Source organism: Ascaphus truei, chromosome 21, assembly GCF_040206685.1.
Source record: "Ascaphus truei isolate aAscTru1 chromosome 21, aAscTru1.hap1, whole genome shotgun sequence".
In the NCBI taxonomy this organism is placed as follows: domain Eukaryota; kingdom Metazoa; phylum Chordata; class Amphibia; order Anura; family Ascaphidae; genus Ascaphus; species Ascaphus truei.
This window is the reverse complement of record NC_134503.1, coordinates 6,548,605-6,561,912: the sequence shown is the minus strand read 5'-3', so window position 1 is coordinate 6,561,912 and position 13,308 is coordinate 6,548,605. Positions and strand designations below refer to the sequence as shown.

At 44.0% G+C, this 13,308-nt stretch overlaps 1 protein-coding gene across 1 annotated transcript in view; it reads right to left on the bottom strand.

Annotated features, from left to right (window-relative positions):
- Positions 1 to 7,084: 7,084 nt before the first annotated feature.
- CFAP77 (cilia and flagella associated protein 77) overlaps positions 7,085 to 13,308 on the bottom strand; it is a 61,496-nt gene continuing 55,272 nt past the window's right edge. Inside the window, exon 6 of the mRNA XM_075578749.1 lies at positions 7,085 to 7,437. Coding sequence (XP_075434864.1) covers positions 7,315 to 7,437 — 123 coding nt within the window. The 3' untranslated portion in view covers positions 7,085 to 7,314. The remainder of the gene's footprint in view (positions 7,438 to 13,308) is intronic.

Sequence of the window (13,308 nt, the reverse complement as noted above, 5' to 3'; positions counted from 1 at the left end):
AGACTGTCCTGCAAAGAAGCACAAGCACAGCAGAGTGAGGCATTGCAGAGAGAATTGTGTTTGGTCCCTAGGAAAGGTGCCCTGTTCTGGCTGCTAAAGGGATCATCTTGTTTAATCTGCATGTATGTGGACATTACAGTTTGTGTGTTAATTTTGCAAATTCTTCAGTCTTTGGGGTGATACAGTCAAGGGGGGAAAGGTGGTACTTTTAATGCAGAATTAGGATACTATATATATATATTTATTTCCATAATCCCAGCAATGATGACGTTAATATGACCATTAATTAATTCCTTCTTTATATGAGTTGTATAATAATGATCTTTTCATTTTAACCGCTAAATTATCTATTCATTTCGTTGGAGTATAAAACTAATAATTATTTTATAGCCGTGTAAATGGATTGTTATTATTCTATTATTTTTAGCACACTTGCATATTTCATAAACAGTACTGTTTTTGTAGCAAAATCTTGGATTTTTTTTCCCTTTCAAATATCAGTATAGACCAGGGGTGGCCAACTCCAGTCCTCAAGGGCTAACAGGTCAGGTTTTCAGGATATCCCTGCTTCAGCACAGGTGGTACAGTCAAAGACTGAGCCACCTGTGCTGATGCAGACATCCTGAAAACCTGACCTGTTGGTGGCCCTGGAGGACTGGAGTTGGCCACCCCTGGTGTAGACCAACAGCTTGGTATTAATAAAATGGGATTGCAATGTTTGTGTAATAAGTAACCTCATCTTAAAGTATCACCTGATCACTTTTACACATCTGCTTAAAGAAGCATTTGAGTAGCCCTGGATAATCATGGACACATGACACATAAAGCTTGGCCCCCTGCAGACGCACTTACTAGTATTCCCTCCTACTGTCTCTGTACGTTCTCCCTACCTACCAATTAGATTGCAAGCTCCTCGGAGCAGGGACTCCTTCCTTAATGTTACTTTTACAGTATGTCTGAAGCACTTATTCCCATGATCTGTTATTTATATTATTTGTTATTTATATGATATGTATTACTACTGTGAAGCGCTATGTACATTTATGGCGCTATATAAATAAAGACATACAATAGAATACTTTTATATGTCATTATTAATAATGAGTTAACACCTTGATAAAGTGCTCCGGGCACGAAACGCGTAGGTGCATTTCATTGTCCATCCATTGCTGAGCTTGCAATAAACTGATCTGCCTATGTTGAGTTGCCCTGGATTTTACTCCAAGTTTGGCTGTTATTTGGGGGTGCTCTGCTGCTAACTACACCTTTACAGCCCCTTATAAACATGCTGCGAAGCAGAGAGGGTTCATTTAGATTGGGTTTCACTCTTCTCCAACACATGGTAGCAGTTCCAGAAAGAAAACAGGTGTGGGCCATTCAGATTTGGAGTTCCGCTTGACACACAGACAATTAAATGAGGTCACAGAACACCTATTTTATTCAACACAGTGGGACTTATTTATCAAAGTCTCCTGGCTGGAAAACTAGGGCAAAAAAATGGCACCGTATTTATCAAAGGAAAAGTCCCAAAGGAAGCAATAGGATTTTTTTTTTGCTTGATTACATTTGGGGCAGTTTTTTTCAGCAGAAAGAATTTGATCCATAGTCTCTAGTTTGTTTATATAATTTCTTTTTATGGTGCACAGCGCATTATTTATCCTTTAGGGGTCTATTTGCTAATATCTCCTGGTTGGAAACTGTAGAAAAAGCAGTTTAAAAAACAGAAAACGGACACAAGGGATATATACAGAAATCTAACCAGTGTAAAACAAAGATGTAAACCAATAATACTGACTGTTAAGCGAGGAGATGGTGAATCCTTAAAATGTGAAATGAATTTAATTTAAATAATATTGATGTATGAAATTTTTTCCAATATATATATAATGTCTTTTTATAAATATATATTTTTTTTTATAAAAAGACATTAGAGCGGTTTATTGGATAAATATGTTTGTTTTTTTGCCTTGAGTTTACCCCAGTTCTCTGGCTGGAGACGTCAGTATATACTGTAACTCCCTTTAGATCAAAGTATCAAGGCATTTTGCTACCATTGTGCCCGGTGTGACCAGCGTTTGATTTATGGAGCAGCAATAGGAAGCGTTAGGTCCTGATGAACGGATTATACATAGAAGCCATGTGAACGCAAATGATGAAATCGGCTTTTTTGGTACACAATTGGCACGCACAGGTTCCATACTAAATTGCACGTGTGCGTCTGCGTGCTAACCTGCAATGTATCCGTAAAAAATATTTCCCCCCCTTTTTTTGGGGGGGGGAGCAGAAATGGACGCCACTTTGTGTAAATGGAATGCTTCTGTGCACCCAAAAAGAAGAACGTGTGACATCATTTGCCAAGTTGCACCTGATATAAACCCTCAAATGTCCGTTTATATCGTTAATATATTGTTTATATTGTTAGCGCAGAATTAAGATGCTATGTATCCACCAAAACTGTGTTGAACACAGCGCGGATGTTACATTATATAGGTAAACAAAATATATTCTTTTCACAGTATGGCTTTTATAAATAATATTACACCAATAATGTATACTTACCAACACTAGTTATAAATAAAATAAAAAATACACATCATTCTATTTTAATTTAAATTGTATCAAATCAGGTATTTAACATGACACTGCAACAAAAGTAGTTGAAAACAACGTATTATGTTTTATATATATTGAGGCTTCGTACATAGAACACGCATTTTATGAAGTTTTTTTTAACTAGTTTTTAGCACACATTTTAACAAACAGGAATTCAAATATGATCTTAGTACATAAGGCCCGAAAGCATTTGCTGAAATGGTTAATATGTAATAAAACCTATTACATTCAGTGTCACCGTGAATTATTTTTCACCTTTTGGGAACATGTCGGAGTCGGGATACAAGTCTTCGGTGTACGATCGGCACCAAATGTTGGCGTTTGTCCAAAGCACATTTACTCTGCACTGATGCACCCCCCTCCAATGTGCTGCTAGGGCATTTAAATCAAACGTGCAAACAAAGCAAAGTAAAAGGGGAACATATATTTGTGGACTTGGGAACTGAATTAAAATCCTTACTACACCACTTCCAAGATGATAAAATCAGCAGCAGGTTGATGGCCAAAGCATCTGGAAATATACTGAATTGTCTTTGAATGCAGTGTCGTCCTCTCTGGTAGTTAAGGTGTTAAAGGAAGGTGTAGGTATTGTGTATGCAGAAGAACATAATCTCTTTAGGCGAGTGGAAAAACTGCTGAACCCCAATATTTATCAGTTATATAATGTACAGATAGAGAGGACACTTTTACAATTTGGCTTCTTTATCTCAACAAAGCATGAAGGAGTCTATATATCAACGTAGAGATAAGTGTTTTTAGACGTATTGCTCCATTTGCTGGAGCACTGCCGCGGTGTACGAACAGTTTCTTACAGCTGATGCAGGATGTTAGACTTGCGCCCCTTCATACGTGGAGGATTTTTTTGGGGGGGAATAAAAAGGAGAAAATAATTGCGTAGAGACGCAGAATGTGATCCATCTCGTCCACCATGTAACTCTTCCTCCAACTCCTCCTACTGACTCTCCCCAAGGTGCAAGCTGGGGCAGAGACGCAGAATGTGATACATCTCATTATAATCTGTGCCCCATGTAACTGCTCCCCAACTCCTCCTACTGACTCTCCCCAAGGTGCAAACTGGGACAGAGACGCAGAATGTGATACATCTCATTATAATATGTGCCCCATGTAACTCCTCCCCAACTCCTCCTACTGACTCTCCCGAAGGTGCATGCTGGGGCAGAGACGCAGAATGTGATACATCTCATTATAATATGTGCCCCATGTAACTCCTCCAACTCCTCCTACTGACTCTCCCCAAGGTGCATGCTGGGGCAGAGACGCAGAATGTGATACATCTCATTATAATATGTGCCCCATGTAACTCCTCCCCCAACTCCTCCTACTGACTCTCCCTAAGGTGCATGCTGGGGCAGAGACGCAGAATGTGATACATCTCATTATAATATGTGCCCCATGTAACTCCTCCAACTCCTCCTACTGACTCTCCCCAAGGTGCATGCTGGGGCAGAGACGCAGAATGTGATACATCTCATTATAATATGTGCCCCATGTAACTCCCCCCAACTCCTCCTACTGACTCTTCCCAAGGCGCATGCTGGGGCAGAGACGCAGAATGTGATACATCTCATTATAATATGTGTCCCATGTAACTCCTCCCCCACTCCTCCTACTGACTCTCCCCAAGGTGCAAACTGGGACAGAGACGCAGAATGTGATACATCTCATTATAATATGTGCCCCATGTAACTCCCCCCAACTCCTCCTACTGACTCTCCCCAAGGTGCATGCTGGGGCAGAGACGCAGAATGTGATACATCTCATTATAATCTATGCCCCATGTAACTCCCCCCCCCCAACTCCTCCTACTGACTCTCCCCAAGGTGCATGCTGGGGCAGACGCAGAATGTGATACATCTCATTATAATATGTGCCCCATGTAACTCCCCCCAACTCCTCCTACTGACTCTCCCCAAGGTGCAAACTGGGGCAGAGACGCAGAATGTGATACATCTCATTATAATATGTGCCCCATGTAACTCCCCCCCAACTCCTTCTACTGAGTCTCCCCAAGGTGCATGCTGGGACAGAGACGCAGAATGTGATACATCTCATTATAATATGTGCCCCATGTAACTCCCCCCCAACTCCTCCTACTGACTCTCCCCAAGGTGCAAACTGGGGCAGAGACGCAGAATGTGATACATCTCATTATAATCTGTGTCCCATGTAACTCCCCCCCAACTCCTCCTACTGACTCTCCCCAAGGTGCAAACTGGGGCAGAGACGCAGAATGTGATACATCTCATTATAATATGTGCCCCATGTAACTCCCCCCCAACTCCTCCTACTGACTCTCCCCAAGGTGCAAACTGGGGCAGAGACGCAGAATGTGATACATCTCATTATAATCTGTGTCCCATGTAACTCCCCCCAACTCCTCCTACTGACACCCCCAAGGTGCAAACTGGGGCAAACAGGGCAAATTAGAGCAAAATACTTTGATACATAGGTGTAGAATAAAAATGCCTGTTTTGTACCAAAATTGCCTTGATACACAGACCCCGATGATTTGAAGTGAAGTATACATACTGCAATGCAAATATATATATTTTTTAGACGTGGTTTCGAGAGCTGTTCTTTCCCCATCTGGACCTGAGGATTAATACACAGCTCGCAAATGCTTGTTTTAAAGCTACAATCTGTCAGGCCAAATATTATAGTGTCACCCACCGCTGCAGTGCTCACTTGTGTTTGCAGTGGAGGAGAAATTAACGTGGCACCATCAGTGATAGGAGCGGTGTTATTATAAACGTCCAGGTGGTGTCACTGCAGCCCAATATGCAGCTGCAGAAGTGGTCAGTGGACACAAGGCCGCCCGTGGGCCGCGTGCTGAGTAGTTAGTGGTCACACGCTGAGAGATGCAATGCCCCCATTCCCCTAAAAGGAAGCATTTGACAAAACCAAGGGGCAGCCACTCTGGGTCGTGCGTCTCAAATAAGATTACTGTTAGTAAGAGTCCATCGCAGATTTCCAGAACAAAATCAAATGAAGAGAGGTCCTGTACAATGCATTGCTTGCAGCACGGGAGGGCTCTCAGCATGCCGGCCCGGTCAGTTTAGTAGCCACTGGCTTCTTCAAATTGAAAACCGGTTGTGGTTATTTTTAACCTCTTCAATCTGTAACAAGGTGACCCCTTCACTGTCAAAGGGGCCTGCTGTGCATGGCTCTACAATGTGTTAGAGGCCATTCTAACACCTCTATAGCAGAGGTGGACAACTCCAGTCCTCAAGGGGCATCAACAGGTCAGGTTTTAAGGATATCCCTGCTTCAGCACAGTTGGCTCAATCAGTCACAGCTTCAGCATCGGTGGCTCAATCAGTCACAGCTTCAGCATAGGTGGCTCAATCCTGTGCTGAAGCAGGGATATCCTGAAAACCTGACCTGTTGCTGGCCCTTGAGGACTGGAGTTGGCCACCTCTGCTCTAGTCTCCTGGCTGCAAAGCTGGAGCAAAACCAGAGTAAAACGGCACTCCTATTGCTTTCAATTGGATTCGTTTTCGTTGATAAACATGGTGGTGGATTTTTTGCGTCGCTTTTGTCCTGGTTTTGCAGCCCGGGAGAATTTAGTAAACAGAGCCCAAGGACTTAATTATAAGACCATTTCCCTCTTTATATAGACGTTGCCAGTTTGGCAAGTGAAATCCCTTAAGCACCGCTAGTGACTGCCATGTGCCACTTTGCAATGCATTGCAGGGCCCCCCAGGCTCGCAGGAGAGCGAGAGCTTCATAATCCAAGTTTAGAAATGAGAACTTATGGGGGAAAAGTGGGTCTCTTTGTTGTGTACGAACCTGAACATGATGTGCCGCTGTAAATCAGCTCTGCGGAGCTCAGCGTAACAATGTCTTATTTTGATGTTGGGTATCTTTTGGGTTATTATAATAAAGAGAGATAACCCACATTCATGAATACTTTATAGGGCCCTGAGAAGGTGACCAGGAAAAACCTTTTTGTTGTTGTTTTATAAACCAGTAAATACATCAAACTCAAAACAAACTTAATACTTTCCTGACAATGGGGCACTTAAAGCTGCAGTTCAATATGTGCATCAATACAATCTACACACTGACAAGTGATCAGCTAAATTGCTGATCGATCTGTTCTACTGTAACCGATCGCTGAAATTCAGCTGGGGATTCACTAAATGCATCTTGGGTCCTCTTCTGCTGCACTGACAGTCAAAATTCTATGAGCAAGATCATGTGACCAGGCAGGCACTAGATTCAATTGGTTCAATGCTAGAGAGGGCAGAGCTCAAAAAGGTGATGCTGTTTCAGAAGGGGAAGGGGATGTGACTTTGTATGTGGTTGATATAGGAACAAAAATGCTTGTTAACTTAGAATACATTAAAAATGTCTTTAAAATTGTTTTTTTTTTTTTTTTAAATGCTACAAGTATTTTCTCATAGTACAGAACAGATTTATTAAAAAAAAAAAAAAAAAAAGTAGGATATTGCTTGAACGGCAGCTTTAATTAACCAGTTAATCTACCTCTAATCGAGAACTTGCCCTGAAAACCTGGCCTCTTGGTTGCTAAATTTAATGCGGGTGCAATTAATGGAATGTTCGTTAAAAAAAAGTAGGAACTACAACAGAAAATGTATGTAAAGCGCTGAAGGGTGAGGTTGGCCTGGGCGCAGAGAAGGCTTTATTTCTTGATATGTTTTTAGCTGTGACACACACTCAGCTGATGTTATATATGCCCTGCCCATTGAGGCCTCTGCGTGCTACGCCATTGGAACGGTGATCAGTGAACGCTCTCTGACGTGCCTCTTGGGTTGAGAAGGTATCAAGGTGGGTACCGACCTGAAACAAGAGATGTAGACACGTTAGTGGGGGCTCCGACCTGCTGCTTACTCTACAGAGTTTACGGTTTGCTTGGTCTCTGTTGAGTGGCTATCCCATCTATAGAGATGCTTAGGACTGAGTGCAGAACGCTACTCGTGGCCTTAAGGAAGTAATTCGTAAGCGATTGGAGTGGAAAGACTTGCGCTTCACCTTCTTGTTGGTCAACAGTAGATGACTATATTGTAAACTTTGTGGCTCACAAATACACACTGCACATGCAACCACAAAGACACTACATAGCAACTACACTAACACTCGCATGCTGTAGTACAAATACAACCACAATCAGCAAACCATGTAAAAAATATGTTACATATACAGCCACACCAACACACACTGCCCATACAGCCACACCAACACACACTGCCCATACAGCCACACCAACACACACTGCCCATACAACCACACATAACACACACTGCTCATACAGCCACACCAAACACACACTGCCCATACAGCCACACCAACACACTGCCCATACAGCCACACCAACACACACTGCCCATACAGCCACACCAACACACACTGCTCATACCGCCACACCAACACACACTGCCCGTACAACCACACCAAACACACACTGCCCGTACAACCACACCAAACACACACTGCCCATACAGCCACACCAACACACACTGCCCATACAGCCACACCAACACACACTGCCCATACAACCACACCAAACACACACTGCCCATACAGCCACACCAACACACACTGCCCATACAGCCACACCAACACACACTGCCCATACAGCCACACCAACACACACTGCCCATACAGCCGCACCAACACACACTGCCCGTACAACCACACCAAACACACACTGCCCATACAGCCACACCAAACACACATTGCCCATACAGCCACACCAACACAAACGGAACCACTAACACACCACATGAAAACATTTTACATATACAACCACATCAACACACACCATACATGATACAACCACACCAACCCAGCAGATACAACCACCCACACTCACAGTAGATACAAAAACACACACAGCAGATACAACCACACCAACACACACAGGATACAACAACACCAACACCACGCCACTATACACTGCAAATACTACCAGTCCATACATTACCAGAGCAAACGCACAATACACACACACACTTACACAAATACCCAAGACACACACATTTAGATGCAAATGATTTTGTGAAGCCGTCACTGTGATGCTTGACAGAAAATAATGAGAAACGCTAAATCTTTTATGAGGTCAACATCTCGCTTCCCGAGCAGCTGTCAAACAAGAAAGAATTTAGCAAAGAGCCGAAAAACTTCCATCACCTCATTAAACCCGACAGGCTCGGACTGCGCACATTCGCCATCAATACGTCGGCCGTTTTGTGTCAGTAATTTGCGGTGAGGAGAAGAAGGAGAAGAAGAAGAAGGAGGAAAAATGCAGAGACGCTGGGGCCTTGGGGGCGACTGGGGAATAGTAACTGCACGAGGAGCAGCTCTGCTCCTAATTGGAAGCATTGGGCATTATCAACCAAGGATTTTCCTCAGCTCCCTGACAGCTAGCGCTACCGGAATGATAGCCCACTTGTCAGTGTAAAAGGCCATTAAAAACAAACAATTTTGATTTAATTGGAGGCGTGCGCTGGGGGCCCAGGTGAGGAGTCTCATCATCAGCTCTGCCTCTCTCCTTCTTCCTGTGCATTGATGGGTTCAGAACTTATCTGGGAAAAGAAAAGAGAGAAAGAGACAGAGGGGAAGAGATTCTCGGAGGGAGAGAGAGACACAGTGCGAGTAACGTGTCAGCAATCCCGGTGACAAGCCTAGGATCTCGGCGCGTGTGTGTTGCACCGTGCAACAAAAATGCTTGAAACAGTCGACAAAAGTGCCGTGCATAGTGCTACGCAGGCACCATGTGTCTGTTCCAAAGAGCTAACAATCGCATTATGGTACCTATGCATAGAGAGCAACTGGCTAAATGTCACATGGAGGTTGGAGTGCGACAACAGAATTCATCCCCATATATTTCTATGGATATAGATATGATGAGTTCCAGTGCTTCGGTTTCCAATGACTTTGAGTGACCTCCCCAGTAGAGAAGCAAAACAAAGTCACAAACGTGGCTATTCTGCATCAACCCGGCTTACAGAAAGAAATCCTTGATATGGCCGGGTACCCCGATGCATATCCAGTTATGCAGTTTGGTGACAATTGTTGTTTTGTTTTGCTTGGTTGACCGGAGCACGACGCCGGAGCGTAGACCTGCTCCGTCTTCTGCTCCTTGTGGTTAAAGTGGGGGAGTAATGGTGATCAGACCAGCCAGAGAGTGCGACGAATGACATACCTACTACGTGTATGAATCTGTGTGATACAAAAACAAGCCAGGTTTATGACTCAAACAATTTAGAAGCAAATATCACTGCATTCATGTATGTGGACACACACACACACACACATTTATTTATTGTGTGGTTTTCACTTGATAACGCCGGGTAACCATTTGTGTTATGAGTCAATAAACACCTTTAACCATCATCTTTTTGTGTCCAGTGCGGGATACTCTGATTTACACGAGTAACTCAGATAAATGGCTTTTATCAGAATGGATTTATTCCACTTCAATGGCACGTATACATGCGCCTATTTCAAAGCAAGCTGGCGTGTTTTTTTGGGATGCCACCATCGCAGGGAGGCAGAATGCAGAGCAATACGACTGCACTGAAAAGGAGCTATACAAATGCATGGGCTGTACTTCTGTAAAGGGAAATATTCTCACGGCTGAGTCCCAGAGGAGAAGTGAGCGTGCTGTTGTGCACTGCCACAGACTCATAGGAGCTAAGTCTCCCATCTGCACAATTGGGGTAAAACCAGAAAAAAATACAACCTCAAATTTATCAAGGATAAAGAATCACACTAAAAAACTGGGGGTTTCCCTTTGATACATTTAATGCAGGGAAGGCCAACTCCAGTCCTCATGGGCAGGTTTTCAGGATGTCCCTGCTTCAGCACAGGTGGCTCAAAGACTGCACCACCTGTGCTGAAGCAGGGATATCCTGCAAACCTGACCTGTTGGTGGCCCTTGAGGACTGGAGTTGGCCCCTCCTGGTCAAACTCATAGGTAGAAGAAAGGTAGGTGCAGATTTACAGCTTACCAGGACCTCTCTAAGCGAGAAGCCCTAACTGATTAAGTGCCTCTAAATGCCTCAGATTCTATTCACATATGAAAAATAAGTTTAAAAACAACTGAAATATGAATATCAAGAAGCAGAGCTGCTTCTCCAGGGCATGTGGTACCACCTGGAGGAATATAGGATGGGGTTTAAACAGAGTGGCAAAGGGCATTCTGGTTAACCCCTTCACTGCTAAGGGTGGCTGTAACACATTGAAACGTAGGCAGTGACGGGATTAATGTCACAGCCTTACTTACAATGGGAAAGTCAAATCTGTCACGTTTCTTTAACCAGCGTCGAATTCCACCTGCTGCTGTGGTATGGGGTCAAATCCTTCATGTACAGTACCTTATATACTTGTACCTTTCCCTAGAGAGGCGCAGGTCAAAAAAAAAAAAAAAAAAACCAAGAAACAGACCTTAACAACAAGAAACGAGGCATCAATGGGTACAGCCAGCCCAGAGAAGCACAGGGATGTCAGCGTGAAGTGTACAGGGCCCCGAATCTTGTAAATCAGATGCTAAGCTTACTAGAGTGCGCCATTATTCCGAGGCAGTGAAGCTGAACCCTAAAGCAGAATAAAAATATACTCCATTTGTCTATACTTTAGTGACTGAATGACTATGTAATGTCAGGGAATCTCCGCTGCCAGCAGAAAACCAGAGGCAATTAGTGCATAAAGCATGCGTTTCTCTCCTGCACGGGGTCCTGCTCACAGTTCAGGCTGCTGTCCCGGAGAGAACCTAAGCTCGGTCATCTAAGTCCTTGGTGAATTCCAGTCCAAATTGCTAGGGCTCAGATACAAATAGGATTTTCATGCTGACCAGCCTGATGGGAGGAGGGGGGACGTGTGATACGCGCAGCAAAAGGCCCTAAAAGATCGGTGGGGCATTATATTTATTCCATTTAAATATGCCCATTGACAGTATATTATTCTCACATCCCGTGTTACAGAGAAGTGCAGGATTGTCGTAAGTTTTGAGATCTTTTAATGGACCAAGAAGAGTTCTTTGTGGGTTTATTAGTGTGTAATAAAGTGTGTGTTTGAAGAGACTTACGGGATTTGAGAAGCTCTGGGCATGGAATTACATCGATGGTCCAGTAAAAGGTATCCAAACTACAACAAATCAGTCTTTTATTAAAGCGAGTGTGTGTGTGTGTGTGTGTGTGTGTGTGTGTTGTAGCAGGTGTGAAATGCTTTATTACGGAATTCATTTGGCTGGTTCATTATTTCTGCCGAAGTACAGATCTAACCTGTAGTGAGGAGGTAGGATGCAGGTAATTTAACATTGTAATAGATTCACTGTACTCACAAATTGAATATGAAAACCAGTAGCTATGTACGCGCCAACTCACTGGTCTGTCTGGCAGCAAACGGATAAATCAGCATCAACTTGTACGTACATACGTGTTAATAAACGACGGTGTCTTCATACAGTATTTATAGTCAGGACTGTGTATAAACTGCCATGTGTGAAGCTATCAGTCACCCATCTCTGTCTAGGAAGCACACAAATATCTCTAATACTTATACTTCTCTTATTATACATAAAACAGCTATCCATCAGCCAGTCCGCGCGCTCTCATTGTATGACAAAACAGTGTAAAGGGCGCACTAAATTAAATATAATAAGTGCTATAGAATGAATAAAAAGTAAATATTGGTGATGAAAAAATATAAATATTAAAGATATAAAGTGTACCGTGAGTGATATCAAATTCAATAAAACATGCAGCCCCAAAAACCCCTTTTCAGAGTTTGTTCCCAAACTCTTCCATGTGTAGAAATCTTCAGAAAACTTGGGGCGCGCAGGGGGGGAAATAACGACACAATGGTGCAATGCTGTATCTTCAATGGTGGTAAGAGATGAATATTTTGGTGTAAGAATTGCACTTACATTTTAAAATACTCAAATACGCTTGTGTCCATCGCAGCAAGGAACCGGTCGGTGAATACGGCCTGCCAACGGTTCAAGGTATCTCAGAGTAAGAAGACAAAAAAATGGATATGAAAGTGCAGATAGTAAAATAAAAAAAGGTAATTTATCGATAAAAAAGGTGAGCAGCAGAGTGCACTCACACTCTCCAAGCGTGAACGCGGCATTGTAGGCATAAGGCTGGGCCGCCGGTGGTCACGGCGGAGCGCATCCGTTACACACCTCTAATTAGGCACGCCCCAGTGCTTTCTGTTGTGGGCACTCGAAGCGCGATGGCTTCCCGTGCGGCGACGCGGTCACGTGGTGTCTGGGGAGCCAATGGCAGGGCTGATAGTTTGGACCAATAGGAGCCCAGGTAGTGTAGACCAATGGGCGCGCCCACCATCATGGCCGCGCCCGCCGCGCCCCCCCACCGCTTCCTACGGACCGCTGTTTTTAGCTGTGCACGCCCCGCCAGGCGCGTGTGCAGCAGTCAACACAGGGGCCGTAGCCCCAGTCCGGGAAGAGAAGACCGGGAGAGACCGCGTCTTGCCGATCTCACCACCACTCGCCAGTCTCTGTGTCCCCTCGTGATACCTCCAATTACTTGGGGTACAAATTAGGTGTGTCCCACGGGAGGTTCCTACATCCGGGTATCACCAACCAGAAGGGATACGGAGGCATCACGAGGGGCGCCGAAACTAGCTAGGGTGGTGGAGAGGTCACAGAGATGCTGCTTCTCCCAGCCTCTGCCAGTCTTCTCT